Below are 20,989 nucleotides of genomic sequence, written 5' to 3' on the forward strand. Positions count from 1 at the left end.
ACCCAACTAAATTACAATCTTTAAGATTAGGAACATAAGAAATTACAAAAACAGTATGTTATTCATTCCCTATTCATGCAACAATGCAATTAAACATTGGTGGTTCCTCAAGCAATCAACAACTGCTCCTATTTAAATTCTACCTCCTCTACTTAAACTTGAGAAGAATTTCTTTGATTCATGTTGAGCACAGTGGTAGGAGGAGAGGATGGGCAAGTTTTACTCCATTACATTTATTTCAAGAGTCATTTTTAACTGCAAATGTCTCTTAAAATATAGTTGCTGTCCATGACCTGAATTATTCGAGGTACATTTCGTAGTGAGACTCCTAAATTGACAAGGTATATACTATAGTGCCTTTATTTAGTTATCAATCCATGTCCCCTCATGACATGTACAAGTATTGTTTGGCTACATACTGAGTAATATGTACTTGTACAATTAAATGGATTTTAAGCATTCAGTCTTACAAATAACTTCAAGTAACAAGTAACACAGACTTAATATTCAGCATTTTGTATATTTGGTTCTTAAACATCAAAGTCAATAAATATGTTACTCTTGATGTGTAAAAAATCAAAATAAACATCATCTAATTAGGTTAATTCCAGAAGCAGGAACATTTTCTCATAACCGAAAACTAAATGGCTAACCCATGCAGGACTGAAAAGCAAAAAGAAAACTACAGATGTTGGAAATCTGAAATAAAAGCAGAACATTTTCAACAGATCAGACAGCATCAATAAAAAAATTCTAATTAATGTTTTTGATCAGTAGCCTTTCATCAGAGCTAAGCTCAAAAATACGTTGCAAGTTGCAGAGAAAGAGTGAAAACAAAGGAGTCATCTGTGATAGAGTAAACACCAAAGACTGCCACAACAAACCAGTAAAACTCTAATGTTAGCATCTAATTGTATGGAAATCTTTATGGTACAGCATCAGACTCCTCTCTTAATCCATAATGTGAGCTGGGAGCCAGACCCAGAGTCCTGTGGCTAAAGTGTGAGGTCTCTTTAATTGTACATAACCTGTCTGAAGGAGATGTACATAGAAGAGAACGAAAGAGGACAGAGTGAAAGATACAAAAAAATGTTGGAACTGAGAGATACAAAGCACTGAGCTGCTGGAAAAGCAAAAAAAAACGGGGGGATACGCAGTGGATCAGTGCAGAGAGATTAGCGTAACAGAGTTAGTGTTAGTTGATGCCCTCTAGAACTGCCCAATTCTGACACAAACAGGGAAAGCACGTTTGGTGAAACATGATCAATCCTAATGGTTGTAATGTGTCCACTAGATCGAATGTTCCTTCAGCTCTTATTGATGTTTATTGAAAGAGTGCAAGGTATCAAAGACAGAGAGTAGAAGAGCGATGAAAACTTAAAATGACAGGCCAGTGGAAGCACAGGCTCAGCCTTGAAGATTGAATAACTGTGGAGCAGTCTCCTGCTCAGCATTCGATTCTTTAATGTAGAAAAGATCACAGTTGTACTAATGCAGTACACCAAATTGGAAGGCACACAAGCAAACTGTTGCTTCACCTGGAAAATGCCTTTGGATCAACACTATTCCAGAAACCATTAACATACTGTCACTCACAGGAGTGACACGTGAAATAAATCAGTATTCAAAAGTTGGGACAACTTTCATCTAAAGCTCTCTTCTCATTTCTCAGTTAGTTACCAGATTCATCCAAAATACCATATGAACTGCTGGATGCAATATATAATAAGAAGTTCCATGTACAACTTCATACAAAACTTTGTGTTGATGATGTTGGACATTAGCTTAACCTCAGTTTGGTTCACATTCCTACATATTGTATCTTCCATTGAAAATTTTACTTCTGACCTCTCAGTAAGATTTATTTCCCAATGCAGCTGATCATAAAACTCCCCTGAATACACAATTCACCTGCAGCAAGATCCTCAACCTAGTTGGTTAAAAAAACAACTCTCTTCTTTAATTACTAAACACAAGTTACTTCCCCTGAAACTATACTATTTAATGGGGAAAAACTCGAACAACATTCTTACTCATCAGGGTCTGTGTGACCTCTTGCATCTCAAGCACAATCTTATATGTACCTTCCTACCCTCAGATGTCAGCCAAGTTACAAACTCAATGACACAAGACTTCATTTAAGTTCCCTTCAATGCACAAGAGCAAGCAGAGCAAAGCACCGTTATGTCTGCATTAGATGTTTTCCCAAAATGTAGATTACCTTCACATCCTTACAGGGACTGCCCTGGTGGTAGAGCTTAGCTGTACCAAGTTGCACAAGGCCAATGCCATTCCACTCCCATTAGTGTAACATCCATTGACTCGTTCAGTGGCTAGTGGAGTGTTGCTTTTATTCCAATCTACCCCTTTAGGAACTGGCTGCAAAGACCACAGCTACTGGACTAAGTTCTATCATATGTGAGAACTTCAACACACCAAAAAGGGGATATCACAGTGAAATAATCAATATCAATTTTTGTTCAGTGTTGCAAAGGGTATACCAAAGATTTCGGTGGTAAGGCATTAAGGTGATCTACAATGTTGTCTTTATACCATTAAAACATGATAATACAATTTGCATCCTTTGTTATAAAGTCCACATAATGAAGAAAAATGTCTCAGGCACTTGACACCAGTGTCATATACAACACAGGAACATCAAATAGGCAGCATTTAGAGTATGGTTTAAAGGCGGAAATAGGAGCAGAAAGGTTTAGGGAGGTAATTTTAGGGCATTAGCCTGTGGTAGCTGAAGGCACTCAGTCAGCAGTTACAGATCAGGCATCCTCATATGCAGTTGAATGAGGGCAAGTATCCTAGAAATTGGAAAGGACATTACTGTCAGTGAGAAACTGAGGTCTTTCAAAATAGGGGTGATTGATTTATAATCAGAATACTGCTTTAGTCAGAATCCAGCAAAGGTCAGCAAGCACACTGGCGCTAGGTGAGTGACACCTGATGGAAGCCAAGACTCAGGCAACAGAGGTTTAGAGGATTTCAAATTTAACAGGGAACCTGGCCAGAAGACTATTCACATAGTGAAATCTCGCACCAACAAAGGCTAACAATTTTGTGTGCTCATCCTTGACCCAAATACAACCCAGGACAACAATCCTATTAATTCCAAACCACTCACAGTCCAGATCCTATTTCCTGACATTATCACAATTAATCCCAATTTGTGGAGACAATCTATTCGGTTTGAATTAATTGCATCAGGACAACTGCAATATGTGATTATGTCAACAAATGAAGGAATGCAGTAAACCTCAATTAAAACATCACTGAACAAATTAATAAAATAAACTCAAACAGGAACGCTTCTGTCACCAGCCCAGCTGCAGTGAAAGAGGGGGAAAGTTTCTTTAAAGGTTAGAAGCAATCTCAAATCTTTAATAAGGAGACACAAATAGTCTGCTGCAGAGAGGAGAAGTTACATACTTGGTAGTTTCCATACAGGTACTATAACTAAACTATTAATGAACACACTTGAAATAATCAAGAAATAACTTAATATTACAATGTGACTAATTTATAACTCAGTCGGGAGAACAGTTTAAGTGAGCATTCCTTCTCTGAGCCAGGTGGGAGAACTAATGAATTTAATTCTCATCATGAATTAGACAAGGCAATGAACAGCCTGTTCTGGGTTTTCCTGCACAACTCGATTTTGTGGTCTAAAACTCCTCCCCAATAATTTAGCTAATTTACTCACAGGCAATGGTGAAATTATGCATGGTGGAATTTCATTTTTGATCATTTGCCTGCCTATTAATTGATTTCAGACAGAGGAATGGCTGGCATGCTGCACTTAGCACCCGTCTTCAAGACTGGCAGCACTGTAACACAGTGGTTAGTATAACACCTTACGCTGTCAGTGATTGGAGTTCAACTCCCACCTTTGTATGCAAGGAGTTTTTATGTTAACCAGTGGCATAGGTTTCCTCCAGGTGCTCCAATTCCCTTCCGTGTACCGTTCGGGGTTAGTAAGTTGTGGGCATGTTACATTAGCCGCAAAAGCAGGGTGACACCTGGGGGTTGCCCCAGACATCCTCAGATAGTGTTTGTCTTTGACGCAAATGATATATTTCACGATATGTGTCAACATTCATGTGACAAATAGAGCTAATCTTTAATCTGATTTTAGATGTACACGCATAATTATCAGCAGGACTGGGTTTGGCCACAATGTTCTCTGCAGTGAAATGGCTTACTCAAAATCACTTTCAATCATCGCAGTACAATTGGGGGAAAAGGTACTCGAGAACTCCTGTCATCTGATGGAATAAATTCAATAAAGTGTTTGAACCGTAAGTGAACCTGATGTAAGGAGCTTTCTCAAAAAGTACTATAATGTTAGTATTTTATTTTAATGTATTTAACAGTTTCATTGCCCAGAAGACAACAATCCTGACACTATCCAGTAACATGCTCTGAAACGTGAAACTGGTGCGGTATAAACTCCAGTGTCAATTGATTTGGTTAGCTGCTGGTCCAGCATAAAAAATCATTTTATTAGGGTTTCAATGAAAATCATTGCTTAAAGATCAAAAATATTTTTGTAAATCTGACCGTGAGTATTTAAAATTAAACTTTTGAGCTATCAGTGCACCGCCGTCTCAGAGAAGTTGCGTAGCATAAATAAAGGAAGTTAATAGGGAAAAGGTTCCAAACCAGATTTCTGAATATAATAGGTTATGAACTGCATCAACCCACGATTGGAACCATTGTGAAATCAAACTGAGTTTTATGTCATCAGTAAATGTAATCAAATGCATACAAAGTAGGTATTTGGTATCCCAGCAGAAAAGATAGCAGGTCTTCCATCTGATTCAAATGATGTAGATGATGAAATAGATTCAGTACTATTACACTCTTTACATTATAATTAAACGAAGCTGATGCTGGCAGATCTATGACTGAGCAGTCAATTGTGCCCCCAGTAACCTAGGATTAAACTATTGTGAAATGTCTATTACTAATAGTAACCCCTATATATTCCCTTTAAAAACAAATATAAATTAAAACATTACAAATGATGCAGATAATTACAAATTGAGTTTTAGCTCCTATCTGTCATAAAATGCAAATCCTTCTAAAACACCTCTATTGGTCTATGTAGATGACCAATTCTATCAACTGTACTTCAAGAGTATATGTCATCAAACATTCACTGTCGCTCACCCACACATTACCATGTGCTACTTCCCATCACTCAAACCCAAAGCGACAGTGTAATTACATGATAGCAACATATTATAGTTTTAATGTGAATATCCTAAGTGACAATGGCTGCTAGCCTGCAAACACAGCCCACCCATTTATCAATTTGTCATCTGGCTTCCTTCATGCACATCTGGCTCTCTGAAAGGAAAATTTGGGAGGGGGAGGAGTGGAAGCCTCTACATGCCACATTGGTGAGTGAGCCTTGTTTCTTTTCAGTTTCAGTATCCCATTTCATAGGAAGTTTTTTGTCAATTGCATCAGTACCAAATGGCAATTTTCAAACTGAATTAAACTAGCAGAATTATAAAACCAACCCAAAGGACTGAATGGTTACTGATAAATTACTCTTAGCATATTACCCAAATTACTCTAAATTATCAATTTAGAACATAAAATAGTACAGCAGGTAACAGGCGCGTTAGCCCATTTTGCTGTGGGGACTTACATAAATCTGCTCCACAATCAATCCAACTCTTCCCATTTGATTTGATAGGGGCATAATTAGCCTTTTTAGACAAGACCTAAAATTATTTACTTTTTTAAAAGAAAAAAAAATTATTTATTACAATAAATTATTTAAAAATAATACTTAAAATGTATTTACTTTTTTTTGCTCGTGCATATATTATTACTGGCACTGATACAAAGTCTTTCCAGAAAGTTCTGATGGAACAAGCTTTTATGATCGAACAACTAAAATTGGAAGACCAGGGAGAATGGAAGCTGGAATTCCAGGGCAACCTGGTCAAACATCATCATATCAGATTGTGTAGTCTCGGTGGGAAATGCTAATGAAAATTCCTCATGAAAGATCTGACTGAGAGGTCAAAACCCAGACTTGGGCATGTCATGTCCTCAGACATCTCCTACATCAGACAACCACACAAAGAAGATACTCTGTTCAAGCAGTCCGGTATGCAATAAGTTAAAGGACTCCATCAGCACATTACCTTTCCCGGAGAACTGCAATTAGCGGTCGCGGAGTGATCCTTCAGCATTGTCCCCAGAGAGGAGGAGACTGAGCATGCAGCACTCCCCGAGGCAAATGACCCTGGGCCAGGGGTCAGGGCTGACCTTCCATTCCTCGGTCTCTGTTTAATCCCATCCAGTAACCTCACCAGCAGTATGTTGGCGGGCAGCTCGTCCACGCCGCAGTCCACCAGGATCCTGCACTCCGGGCACCGCAGCTCGTTCCTGGAGCTCACGATCTTCTCCAGGCAACGCTTGCAGAAGGTGTGTTGGCAGGGCAGCACTTTGGCCGTGGTGTCCAACCTCTCCAAGCACACAGAACACTCCAGCAGGTCTAGCAACGAAGATTCATCCATCTTGAAGCATGGATGTAGGGAGAGGGGAAGTGGGGGGGGGGGGGGATCGGGGAATAGGCGAGACTTCTCTCGCCTATCTTACATCCCCCACTAAACCAGACGTCGCTGACCTCTGCCGCACTGCATTTTTATCGGGGAAAAAGGAAAGTCAGAAGCCCCCGGCAGCAATATGCTGCATGCAGCCGGTCACAAGCCGCTTGGTGTTGGGTGCTCACAGCGTGTCACCATCGCCGCCAGCCTTCGCTACATTATCCCGTCAGTCTCGTAATTCACCTTTAAAGTCCAAACTCGCTGAAGTCAGATCTCCCTCGCAGACAGACTGATTATCTCCTCTGTACAAGTTCGAATAGTGGAGTCACGGGGATGCAACATAAATTCTGACGTTTAAAAAACGAAGCAGGACAATCCGACTTTCTAGTCCCAAAGCAAGCAGCGTACCTTTCACTGACATTTACAGATCCGACCTGATCCATAAAATGTTAACAATTCACTCAGGCCCACGACACAACTTGGAATTGTTTCCAAAATCCTTTCTTCAATCCAATCAATAACTTTGTTATTCCTCAAATCAAAGACGAAAACCTTCAAAAGCCCCTCACAATTCAATGCACTTTAAAGATACGATTAATCAGAATATGTATAATTCGAAATGTTGGCTGCCTCCCCAAGTTTCCCTTTGCAGGACAAAGATATTTAAAATATTAAATTAAAAAAATATTTGCCCCGCGAGAAACGCTTTGCTGATCTAGAAACAGGCGTTGCATCTCTGTGCCTTCGGCCCCGGCTCGGGCAGCTGGAACCTGCAGTATCGATACTAATTGGAAACAGGTCATTTCCAGAACGTCACATTCCAGCCGCGGTCCTGCTCACTTCAAACTCCGCAGCAACTCCTGGCACTTGGGGTCGCCGACAGCAAGTTGGTTCCAATCTCGCCGGCGACAATTAGCTGGCGAACAGCAGCGACTGTGCCAGGGAGCCGGTGTTAGGAGTGCAGCCTCCGCCGCGATCTTCACCCGCTCCCTTCAACATGTCAATACCCTTGCTCTCGTGCGGATTTCTGCTTTTCCAGCCCCAGACAGCGTCAGAGAGACGGAAATGCGTCCAAACTGCAATCGTTAATGTGGACGAAATGCTTGATTGCGTCGCCCTCTCGAGGAGAGAGAGTGGCATCTCCAACCGCTCCGTTGGCACAAACAGTTCGGCGGGGTTGTCTGAGAAAAAAATGTTACATCCGTCTGCATATTAGTTCCGTCTGTTTATTAATATAGATTTCTTTGACAACAAAATGGGTTGATCTGTATTTAATGTTTTATCAGAAAATATGGGAGCCGAATGCTCTTCATTAAAACTTGCATCAGGAGCCACAGAAGAAGAAATAAACCCAGCAATGGGGCTTCTTTCGATTATTTTAAAACAGAAATAAATTGGTTTTTCGATATTAAGGTAATCGTGGGAAATCGAGTTACGGTAGGAAAATGAAGCTGAGCTGAGATAACAGTGCATTCTTATTCCTATAGGGATAGAATTGGATAGTTGTGAAATTATGTCAAACCTGTGATTCGAACACACCTAAGGGTGTTTGTAAACAATTCTTACAGCTAACATTATAAAGGACCCCTCCCAATGGACACCCTCTCTCCTCTCCCCCGTCAGGCAAAGGATCCGAAAGCTTGAAAACATGCCCCACTGAGCTCAATACAGCTGTGTCCTGCTGTTCCAGACTCTTGAATGAATGTCATATCCTAAAAGGTGAACTCTTATTTCCCAATTGTGGCCCTTACTTGTCTACCTGCACTGCACTTTCTCTGTAACTGCAACACACACTCAAAATGCCCCACTTCACCATTCCCCTTGCCAGGTTCCCTCTCCCACCTAATCTTACCTGCCCATCACCTCCCTCTGGTGCTCCTTCCCCTTTTCTTTCTTCCATGGCCTTCTGTCCTCTGCTATTAGATTCTCCCTTCTCCAGCCCTGTATCTCTTTGCCAACGGACTCCCTCACCACCACCCCACCTTCCTGGTTTCACTTAATACCAGTGTTTCTTCCTCCCTCCCCTCCACCTTCTAACTCTGACTCCTCATCTTTTTTCTCCAGTCCTGATGAAAGCTCTCAGCCCGAAACATCGATTGTTCTCTTTTCCATAGGTGCTGCCCAGCCTGCTGAGTTCCTCCAGCATTTTGTGTGTGGCTCAGATTTCCAGCGTCTGCAGATTTTCTCCTGTTTGTGACTGGACTCTATTTTGCATTCTGTTTTCCTTCATACTACCTGAAAGTGATTATGTCTGGCACTGATCTGTCTGGATAGCATGCAAAACAAAAGCTTTTCACAGTATTTCCCTACATGTGATAGCAATAATAAACCAACCAATAGAAAGTGATCATGGAGAAGCTGCAGAATAGGGTATGCTCATCAGGAAAGAAGAGTGTTTCCATTTGCGGGTGGGAAGCATAGTTGGAGACCATTAATATAAAACCGGGGAAAGAACTTCCTTTCGTATTTCCTAAGTGTGATTTGTAGGGGAACAGACCAGCACAGAGAGCCGTTACAGAAGGATCAGAGGGTGATCCTGATAGATTTATATGAGGAAAGACAGGAGCAGACTTAAATAGAACACCAGTATGAATTCATTGAAATGAAATGCCTGTTTTTTGTACCGTACATCCTGTTTAATCTGATGAGAAGAGACAGAAAGGATTATGAAAATACTGATATTCCAGTGCAGTGCTCAGAGAGTTAGTTCATCAGTGTCCAAGATATTGATGAGATGTTACGTGGAAGTCCCAGGTAAAAGATCCCACTGACAATATGCAATGAAGTATTCTCTGGCACATTAGCTAACATTTATTCCTACACCAATCCATTAAATCATTCCTCTTACAATTAGGATATTAATACTTGAGAAACTTGTTATGTGAGAAATTGTTCACTACATTTTCACCATTGTTTCAATGACTGTACTTCAAAGTATCTCACTGTAATGTGTTTGGGCTATTCTGAGTGTAGTGTTGACATGTTATTGTGTCCACTTAAAGAACATCATCTACTTCACTTCTGGTTAGAGCACTTACAGCAGTTAATGTGAGGCAAGAAAGCACTGGCATGATGTCTCCATTTTATTAAGCTGCAGTCTGTGTGCATAATTATCAATATAGCAGTTAAACAATCATATTTATATGGGTTTGTCAATGTTGCTATGTACTATATATGTTTTTAGAAGCAGGCAAGAGTGAAAATTTTATCAAACTGTTACTTGGTGTGTCTTTTGAAGGAAGAATGGTATCAATGAGGCCAGAAGAATTTCTTATTCTGCATTGTGACAGGATTTTAAATATTTTTCTGAACTGCTGGAAAAGAGGGCAAGTCCTTGGTTTAAGTCTTATCTAAAAGATTAGTCCTCCAACTAACATACCAGTTTCTGAGTGAAGTTCTCAGGCAGCAGTTAAATTAAGGACAACAACTACAAAGAGTGTGTACTTCAGGTGAAACCCTAGATGTGAAATTTTAAGACTCAAACCCAACAAGCTTCATCTATTTCAAGAGTCACAGAAAAGGCCTGTTCAAGTTTTAAAATTTAAAATTTAAATTTTAATCTGTTTACTTATAGTCTGCTGTTATCTTAAATAGGCTGTAGATTCTCTCTGCGATCACTGACATGTTAGTGATTGAAAATAACTATTTTCAATCATTAATAATTCAAACTAGCAGCAAGGGATGCAAAAATCCAATGAATTTGACCACACACAAAATATGTAGTTGTAGTTGGATTCTGTCCCAGTACATAATGTGATTGGTGAAATTTAGTTGGCTATGTCTGAGTCTTAACTATTAGTGCTCTCTCCCTCTCTCTCTGAGCCATAAGGTGCGAGTTCAAGTATAGATCATGGAAATGATCAACGGAAAACTACTGATAGTGAGTCTCCACTGTCCTGGGAACAGATAACTGCACTGCCAGAGGTGAATCCTCCAATGTGATGTTAAACTAAGCCCTCAGCAAATGGAGGTAGGTGAAATGCAGGCATTAGTTCAAAGGAATATAGTGGAGTTGTTCTTGTCAAAAGACTAAATCAAATATCAGAGGTGCAAAGGGACTTGAGAGTCCTTGTGCAGGATTCCCAAAACATGAAGTTTGAGTAAGTGGAAAGGAAGGCAAATGCAATGTTAGCATTCTTTTTGAGAAAACTAGAATATTTGAGCAAGGATTTGACACTGAGGGTTATGAGGCATCAGTCAGACCACAGATGGAGTATTAAGAGCAGTTTTGGGCCCCTTATCAAAGAAAAGTTGTGCTAGCAGAGGAGGTTCATGAGATTGATTTCAGGAACAAAGGGGTTAACGTATGGGGAGTGTTTGATGGCTCTGGGCCTGTACTTGCTGGAGTTTAAAAGAATGAGGGTGGAATCTCATTGAAACCTGGTGAATATTGAAAGTCTAGACAGAAAGGACGTAGAGAGGATGTTTCCAATAGTGGGTGAGTCTAGGACTAGAGGGCAGAGCCTCAGAATAGAGGGGTGTCCATATAGAATAGGGCTGAGAAGGAATTTATTTAGCCAGATGATCAGGAATCTGTGAAATTGTAAAACTAAAAACAGAAAAGTGGTAGAAACACACAGCAGACTCGGCACCTGAACCTTAAGATTCATATGAACTGCAGAGACGCAAAATCCATTTGCAGTCATGGGAAAAGCATGTGGAGTGTGCCCAGTGCACAAGATCTAGCATAATCTCACTCATCTCCACATGCCTGAGATATTAAGAGCAGAGAATATATGGATTTTATGCACAAAGCGTACTGAGTTACCTGAACTGCAGGGTTATATTACTAGGACTGAAGAGCTTCTTTAGGAATATTAGATGGGTGCATTTGCATTAGTAAGTTTTGGACTTCACATTGCTGGCTGATGTATTAACAGTGATATCTGTTCCAAGTGACATTTTATAACCCTTTATCTCTAGTGATTTGGTGTACAAGGGCATTGGTCTTAATTCCTAATTCAGTTGCAGCTTCTAGTTTCTAATACATGTTAGTTTTATTTTCAACAGATACCTTTGGGACCACACTATTAAGATGAAAATAACATTGCTTTCCTAATCTTTTGAAAATGATGGAAAAACTCAAAATCTGATAAACATGTTATACAAAGTATGGTCAAAGAGTTTTCCTTGAAGAATTAAATATGCTGGCTATATGATTGGATGCTCAAGAAACACTGCAGATGCAGGAAATCTTTGGAGAACTTTTCCAGTGCTCATGCAGGGTCCAGGATGATCCACCACCATTAGCGCATGGACAAAATATGTGCACCATGTAAACTGTGTTGTTCCAAGTCACTGAGTCTTCTTCCAAGCTCAACAACCACTGCTGCTGCAACTGTAAATTCCTCTCCAGCTCACTTGACTTTGAAATATGTTGCCATCCCTTCACCTGTGGAAGAAATTCTGAGAATCCCTTACCCAACGACTCTTCAGTCGTGACTTCATCACAATGACATTAGCATTTCAAAAAGATGGCTTGACTCTTGCTTCTTGCTGAATAATTGGGAATGGGGAAGAAATGCTGGCACTGCCAACACAGTGTACGTCCTTTGAATGAGTAGAAAGTAGATAGCATGTGCTTTTCTTTTGTTAGTTAGTGGCTTTGTGTGACCTTTGATGATTTCTAGATGTCCAACTGATAAATGGACATTAATTTAACATACTACAGTACTTTGTAACAGATTGGCTTGTACATTGCAGCCACTTTTATAAACATTGCAACAGATTTATGACTGAAAGTTTTATTTAGAACATAGAACAGTACGACCCATGATATTGTGCCCACCTTTAAACGTACTTCAAGGTCAAACAAAGCCTCCCACATAGCTCTCCATTCTTCATTCATCTGAGAGTGTCTTAAATGTCTTTAATATGTCTGCCTCCAGCACTATCCCCAGCTGTACCTTCCATCCATTTACCACTCTCTATGAAAAACCCTACATCTAATATTCTTCCTGTACTGTCCTCCAGTATTGCCCTCTCATATTAGCCATTTCTGCCCTGGGAAAATGTCCCTGGTTATCTTTTATATCAATGCCACATACACCTCTATCAAGCCATCTCTCATCCTCCATCACTCCAGAGAGAAATGCCCTAGCTTGCTCAACCTTTCCTACTAAGACACACTCTCTAATCCAGACAGCACCCTGGTAAATCTCCTCTGCACCCTCTCTAAAGCTTTCATGTCCTTCTTATAATGAGGCAACCAGAATTGAACACTATATTCCAAGTGTGGTCTGACCAGACTTTTATAGAGCTGTAACATTACCTCTTGAACTCAATCCTTCAGCTAATGAAGGCCAACACACCATACACCCTTTTAACACCCTATCAAACTGCATGGCAACTTTGAGGGATCTATGAACATGGACCCTGAGATCCCACTGTTCCACCACACTGCTGAGAATCCTGCCAGTAACCTTGTACTCTGCCTTCGTTTTCAACCTTCCAAAGTGTATCACTTCACAATTCTCCAGATTGATCTCCATCTGCCACTTTTCAGCCCAGCTCTGCATCCTATCGATGTCCTATGACAACCTTCTACATTATCCATAACACCACCAAACATATTTCATCATTGTTGAGATTGGGCTTACTGATTAAGAAAAAAACCTGTCTCAGGAATAGTGACTCCTCTTGATTCAGTGAATATATGTCATCCATTTTTCTACATTTCACAACACACTGATTTCCTTAGCACTGATGTATTCTGCAAGTCCACTCCGAGCATCTCCTTGTATGTGTCAAAAACCACTTACAAGACAAAACAAATTATCTACTTCCAAAAAAAAAAGAGGGAGCAAATAAGCACAGTTAATTGTGGAAAATAGTCAGAAAATAGCTTAGGCTTACTCTATTTCAAAATTGAAGCTAAGTGATATCATCCAGGTCTGAAAGAAATGGGGCTTTAAATACTCTGCTAGTTCTGATGTCTCAATTTCTTTTAAGAGAAACATGCAAGACCATTGAAAAACTGTGAGGCTGATGCATTTCCATGTTATTGTTAACTGAAGTATTCTGGAGACAAAAAAAGAGCAGCCCGTTTGATGTAGAAATTAATCAGGTGAAAGAAAGAAGACTCACAGATTGATATTAGAAATAATTTACATCTGAGGACCAAAACTGCTGAAACATAGTGTCATATTACACAGAAACAGGCCAGTACATCCACATTAACCAACAACACTAATCATCCCATTCCTCTTGCATCTCCATAGCTTCATCCACCATAATCATCCCATTCCTCTTGCATCTCCATAACTTCATCCACCAACCACCCTGTAATGCATTTGACCTACACTGGGTTCAATTTACAGTTGCTATTTAATTCACCAACCAGGATAACTTTGGGACAAAACTGGAAAATTCTGACAGAATACATGTGGTAACAGAGGGAATGTCTAAGTGCCCCACTAAAAAAGATGCAATGTGAGTCATAGGAACTGTGAGGTAGTCACTGTGCCACCACAACCCACGAGCTACCATTCTAAGTTTAATGAAGCAAGAGTTCATCAACTTGTCTCCACATCCTCAGAAACGTTAGGGGCAGCTTACTTCAACGTTTCCAGCTAACCAATTAGCAGCCTCTGCTAATGTTAAACATGAACACCAAAAGGTTTAAACATCAACCCCATGGAGGGTAAACATGGACCATTCTCAAACAAGAAACACTATGATAAATTTGGAAATATACGTCATAAAGAGACCAGCCAGAAACTTCTTGGGGTAGAGCAAATAATGATCTTACTGAAATTAGGAAAGAGAAGTGAATTAAAGTAATGGTAACTGGTAGCAATGACCTTTCTGTACATCTGCCAGAACCTTTTAGTTGCCTATCCAGTACAAAACTAGATTTAGTTGCCTTTCAAACATAGAAACATAGAAAATAGGTGCAGGAGTAGGCCATTTGGCCCTTCAAGCCTGCACCAACATTCGGTATGATCATGGCTGATCATCCAACTCAGAATCCTGTACCTGCTTTCTCTCCATACACCCGATCCCTTTAGCCACAAGGGCCATATCTAACTTCCTCCTAAATATAGCCAATGAACCGGCTTCAAATGTTTCCTGTGGCAGAGAATTCCACAGATTCACCCCTCTCTGTGTGAAGAAGTTTCTCCTCATCTCGGTCCTAAAAGGCTTCCCCTTTATCCTTAAACTGTGACCCCTCATTCTGGACTTCCCCAACATCGGAAACAATCTTCCTGCATCTAGCCTCTCCAATCCCTTTAGAATTTTATATGTTTCAATAAGATCCCCCCTCAATCTTCTAAATTCCAGTGAGTATAAGCCTAGTCGATCCAGTCTTTCTTCATATGAAAGTCCTGCCATCCCAGGAATCAATCTGGTGAACCTCCTTTGTACTCCCTCAATGGTAAGAATGTCTTTCCTCAGATTAGGTGACCAAAACTGCACACAATATTCTAGGTGCGGTCTCACCAAGGCCTTGTACAACTGCAGTAGAACCTCCCTGCTCCTGTACTCAAATCCTTTTGCTATGAATGCCAACATACCATTTGCCTTTTTCACCGCCTGCTATAACTGCATGCCCACTTTCAATGACTGGTGTACAATGACACCCAGGTCTCGTTGCATCTCCCCTTTTCCTAATCGGACGCCGTTCAGATAATAATCTGTTTTCCTGTTCTTGCAACCAAAGTGGATAACCTCACATTTATCCACATTAAATTGCATCTGCCATGAATTTGCCCATTCACCTAACCTATCCAAGTCATACTGCATCCTCTTAGCATCCTCCTCACAGCTAACACTGCTGCCCAGCTTCATGTCATCCGCAAACTTGGAGATGCTGCATTTAATTCCCTCATCTAAATCATTAATATATATTGTAAACAACTGAGGTCCCAGCACTGAGCCTTGCGGTACCCCATAAGTCACTGCCTGCCATTCTGAAAAGGTCCCGTTTACTCCCACTCTTTGCTTCCTGTCTGCCAACCAATTCTCTATCCACATCAATACCATACCCCCAATACCGTGTGCTTTAAGTTTGCACACTAATCTCCTGTGTGGGACCTTGTCAAAAGCCTATTAAAAATCTAAATATACCACATCCATTGGCTCTCCCCTATCAATTCGTCAGACACGATTTTCCTTTCACAAATCCATGCTGACTTTGTCCGATGATTTCACCTCTTTCCAAATGTGCTGTTATCACATCTTTGATAACCGACTCTAGCATTTTCCCCACCACCGATGTCAGACTAACCCCTCTATAATTCCCCGGTTTCTCTCTCCCTCCTTTTTTAAAAAGTGGGGTTACATTAGCCACCCTCCAATCCTCAGGAACTAATCCAGAATCTAAGGAGTTTTGAAAAATTATCACTAATGCATCCACTATTTCTTGGGCTACTTCCTTAAGCACTCTGGGTTGCAGACCATCTGGCCCTGGGGATTTATCTGCCTTTAATCCCTTCAATTTACCTAACACCACTTCCCTACTAACATGTATTTCCCTCAGTTCCTTCATCTCACCAGACCCTCGGTCCCTTACTATTTCCGGAAGATTATTTATGTCCTCCTTAGTGAAGACAGAACCAAAGTAGTTATTCAATTGATCTGCCATGTCCTTGTTCCCTATGATCAATTCACCTGTTTCTCACTGTAAAGGACCTACATTTGTCTTGACCAATCTTTTTCTTTTCACGTATTTATAAAAGTTTTTACAGTCAGTTTTTATGTTCCCTGCCAGCTTTCTCTCATAATCTTTTTTCCCTTTCCTAATTAAGCCCTTTGTCCTCCTCTGCTGGTCTCTGAATTTCTCCCAGTCCTCAGGTGTGCTGCTTTTTTTCGCTAATTTATACGTTTCTTATTTGGACTTGATACTCTCCCTAATTTCCCTTGTCAGACATGGGTGCACTACCTTCCCTGGTTTATTCTTTTGCCAAACTGGGATGAACAATTGTTGTAGTTCATCCATGCGATCTTTAAATGCTTGCCATTGCATATCCTCCGTCAACCCTTTAAGTATCATTTGCCAGTCTATCTTAGCTAATTCATGTCTCATACCTTCAAAGTTACCCTTCTTTATGTTCAGAACCTTTGTTTCTGTATTAAATATGTCACTCTCCATCTTAAAGAAGAATTCCACCATATTATGGTCACTCTTACCCAAGGGGCCTCACATGACAAGATTGCTAACTAAACCTTCCTCATTGCTCAATACCCAGTCTAGAATGACCTGCTCTTTAGTTGGTTCCTCGACATATTGGTTCAGAAAACCATCCCACATACATTCCAAGAAATCCTCTTCCTCAGCACCCTTACCAATTTGGTTCACCCAATCTATATGTAGATTGAAGTCACCCATTGTAACTACAGTTCCTTTATTGCACGCATTTCTAATTTCCTGTTTAATGCCATCCCCAACCTCACTACTACTGTTAGGTGGCCTGTACAGAACTCCCACCAGCATTTTCTGCCCCTTAGTGTTATGCAGCTCTACCCATATCAATTCCACATCCTCCAGGCTAATGTCCTTCCTTTCTATTGCGTTAATCTCCTCTCTAACCAGCAATGCTACCTCACTTCCTTTTCTTTCCTGTCTATCCCTCCTGAATATCGAATATCCCTGGATGTTGAGCTCCTATCTTTGGTCATCCTAAAGCCATGTTTCTGTGATCCCAACTATATCATATTCATTAATAACTATCTGCACATTCAATTCATCCGCCTTGTTACGAATGCTCCTCGCATTGACACACAAAGCCTTCAGGCTTGTTTTTACAACACTCTTAGCCCTTATACAATTATGTTGAAAAGTGGCTCTTTTTGCTTTTTGCCCTGGATTTGCCTGCCTGCCGCTTTTACTTTTCACCTTACTACTTTTTGCTTCTACCCATATTTTACATCCCTCTGTCTCTCTGCACTTGTTCCCATCCCCCGGCCACATTAGTTTAAAGCCTCCTGAACAGCAGTAGCAAACGCTCCCCCTAGGATGTTGGTTCCAGTCCAGCCCAGGTGCAGACCGTCCTGTTTATACCGGTCCCACCTCCCCCAGAACTGGTTCCAATGCCCCAGAAATTTGAATCCCTCCCCCTTGCACTATTTTTCAAGCCACGTATTCATCTGAAATATCCTCCTGTTTCTACTCTGACTAGCACGTGGCACTGGTAGTAATCCAGAGATTATTACCTTAGTGGTCCTACTTTTTAGTTTATCTCCTAACATCCTAAATTCACCTTGTAGGACCTCATCCTGTTTTTTACCTATATTGTTGGTACCTATGTGCAGCACGACCACTGGCTGTTCACCCTCCCATTCCAGAATGTCCTGCAGCCGCTCAGAGACATCCTTGACCCTTGCACCAGGGAGGCTACCTACCATCCTGGAGTCTCGTTTGCGGCCGCAGAAACACCTATCTATTCCCCTTACAATCGAATCCCCTATCACTATAGCTGTCCCACTCCTTTTCCTTCCCTCCTGTGCCACAGAGCCACCCATGGTGCAATGAACTCGGCTGCTGCTGCCTTCCCCTGATGAGACATCTCCCCCAACAGTATCCAAAACAGTATATCTGTTTAGGAGGGAGATGACCCCAGGGGACTCCTGCACTACCTGCCTACCGCTACGCTGTCTAGTGGCTACCCCTTCCCTTTCTGCCTGTGAACCCTTTACCTGCGGTGTGGCCGACTCACTGAACGTGCTATTCACGACTTTCTCAGCATCGCGGATGCTCCAGTATGAATCCAATCAAAGATCAAAGCTTTTACAATAGTCATAGACACCTACTTATATAGCACAGAAACAAGCTTTTCCATACTAAATTCATCTATACCTGTCTATACCTATCCATACTAAGCTCATTTACCAACAGTAGGTCCTTCTGCTTTTGCTAAGTGTTAATAATTCAACAACTTTCAGGAGCAAACTCACATTCACACTGAAAATGTATTAATGACCTTAGGATTATCATCCTTGGAGCTAAAATCTTATAATATTACCAGGAATAATATTCAAGCTACATTGCACACATGGATGCCAGAGTTTACCTCATCATTGTCTGACATGCTAAAGTTAAGTTTGACCTCCCTGATTAACAATAATATAGATTATTTTAACATGCCAGCAAATTACAAATTCCCACAAGAGGCAAGCCCTGAGAGAAGTCAAAGTGAATTGAAACTCAACCAGTATTTTAGGCGATGGAATGGTTGCAGGACCTGAACCCAGTGATGGCTTATTTTAAAAATGTGCTAATGCTAAATATCTGTAAGTGCTTTTCCTACCTTTTATCCCAATTGACCCCAATGGATGTAGCAAGAAGGGAAATATGAATGGTAGGAAACAAGCTTAATTTTTATTTTCTTTCTAACTCGTCAGAATTCAGAAACAAGGAGGATTTCATGAAGATTCTATACTGGCACCAGAAATTGATAAACTTCATTATGCATTCTGGAACTTGTACATATCAATCTGAATAATGCTGATTCTAACTCTATGAGGAACTGATAGGTTAGTCAAAGTCCCGTAATTTGCATAATTAAATGGCACAGATGGTCTGATTAACAATTCAGAAGGAAGTGACAGGATGAGGTATGAGAGGTTGATGTAGCTGAGCAAGCTGAGAAAATGTCACACTAAGAATAAGAAAGAACAAACAGGCTGTATCTCTCCTCAGGCCTGCTCCGTTCGATGTCATAGCTGACATGAATCCTCATCCACTTTCCAACCCAGTGCCAGCTTTCCTTTAAATCCTTGGTGTTTTTGGACACTAAAAGAATTAAAGGAAACATCACAGTCTAGAAGATACTAATTGAGTGATATCCACATTTCACTGGAATAGAGGATTCCCAACATTCCACAAATCTCCGATTAAAGATATTTCTCTTTATCTCAATCCTAAATAGGTAAAATAATCCTGAGATTATTTCTAGACTCTCTAACCAGAAGAAACAGCCTTTCAGCATTTCATTTTGCTACTTCAAAATAAGATCTCTTTTTCTTAAACTCCAGTCAGTATTGCCCAATCCTGTTTAATGCCTTGACATAGAATAACTGCCTCCCATCCAGAGTGAATTGTTAACTTTTGTTATATCCCTAGTAAGTTAAGTAAATCATTGCCTTTCCTTCCGTATGATATGGATCATAGCTACTTCCAGCTGTATATAATTTTACCGAGATATTTTAGCCTGGATTTTGTTTTGAAGTGGGTTCACAACCCTGGACTCCATGACCTAAGGACCCTGTACATCCAGGACATTCTTCTTATTACTACCATCAGAGGAGCCTGAAGACCCATGCCAATGATTCAGAAATGGCTTCTTCCCCTCCGCCGTCAGATTTCTGAACAGTCCATGAACCCATAAACACCAACTCATTATTCCTTTCCTTTGCACTATTTAACTATTCTTGTAATTTTCAAAAATTGCTGCAGACCAGGTGAGATGCAGAAGCACTTACAGTGTGGCGTCTGAGCTCGGCCAGGGCCTGGCTTTGCCCATCAGTGCTGCCCTCCCATGTTTGAAGGTGGCACGACAGGCTGGATTGCGTGCGTCTGCACACTGATGGGAGACTGTACCATCAACTGGGTCTTGGACTGTATATATTTCTTTCAAATGAATATGCTTCTTTGCTCACTATTTTAAATTACATTACTCACTGTTTTTAAATGCTTGCTTGCTATTTTGAATGTTTTGCACTTTGGCCCTGGAGAAACGCTGTCTCATCGAGCTGTATCTATGTATGGTTTGAATGATAATAAGCTTGATTTGATTTGATAATGTATAGTAGCTTTCTATAGTAACAATCTGCTCTTAGTACTAATGTCTTTGCGCTGTACAACTGCCACAAAACAACGAATTTCATGTTATATAAAAATAATACTGGTTCTGGGACTTGTTCGGCCAGGTCCCCTTTTAAGTAATACCTATTCTGCATAAGTGGCCCACTTTTCTAAGATGCTCGGATGAAAATCAGTGCAGTGGTGAGCAGGCATGTGTCACAGAGCACTAAATGCCACTGCATATGACTAAGCACAGGTTCATTAGATGCATGCATGACTTCAGAGACTGAGATTGTAACTTCTCTGTTGACTTTTCCCAACATTTTCCCCTTAGCTATTGTAATGTATAAATCTCATAATCTTGGGCCACCTAATATAAATTTCAGGCTATCTCGCAGAACTACTTTCTCCCTAATTGCTTACAGGGTATTGATTACTGACTGCTCATCGTTCTACGTTTCTGAGCTTCCTACCAATATGATACACTGACACTGACCCACATCGTGCTCCTTCTGTCACATTCTTGCCCATCTGAACCCAATGCAAGCTCTGTGTCATGCTCACAGTTCAGTTTCCTGCTTTGTTTTATCAGAAAATTTGGAATATTCCTCTCTAGCCTTTCATCTTTAGTGTGTAAGTATTTGAGAACCCAACTATGGACTTG

General features: G+C 40.6%; 1 protein-coding gene across 3 annotated transcripts in view; it reads right to left on the bottom strand.

Moving 5' to 3' along the window:
• Window positions 1-7,620, bottom strand: part of LOC132391321 (E3 ubiquitin-protein ligase SH3RF3-like) — a 330,553-nt gene extending 322,933 nt beyond the window's left edge. For all 3 annotated transcript variants that reach the window (XM_059964353.1, XM_059964354.1, XM_059964352.1), the window contains exon 1: window positions 6,177-7,620. In XM_059964353.1, the coding sequence (XP_059820336.1) occupies window positions 6,177-6,551 (375 nt within the window). In that variant the 5' untranslated portion in view covers window positions 6,552-7,620. The remainder of the gene's footprint in view (window positions 1-6,176) is intronic.
• Window positions 7,621-20,989: the final 13,369 nt, after the last annotated feature.

Source organism: Hypanus sabinus, chromosome 3, assembly GCF_030144855.1.
Source record: "Hypanus sabinus isolate sHypSab1 chromosome 3, sHypSab1.hap1, whole genome shotgun sequence".
Classification (NCBI taxonomy): Eukaryota; Metazoa; Chordata; class Chondrichthyes; order Myliobatiformes; family Dasyatidae; genus Hypanus; species Hypanus sabinus.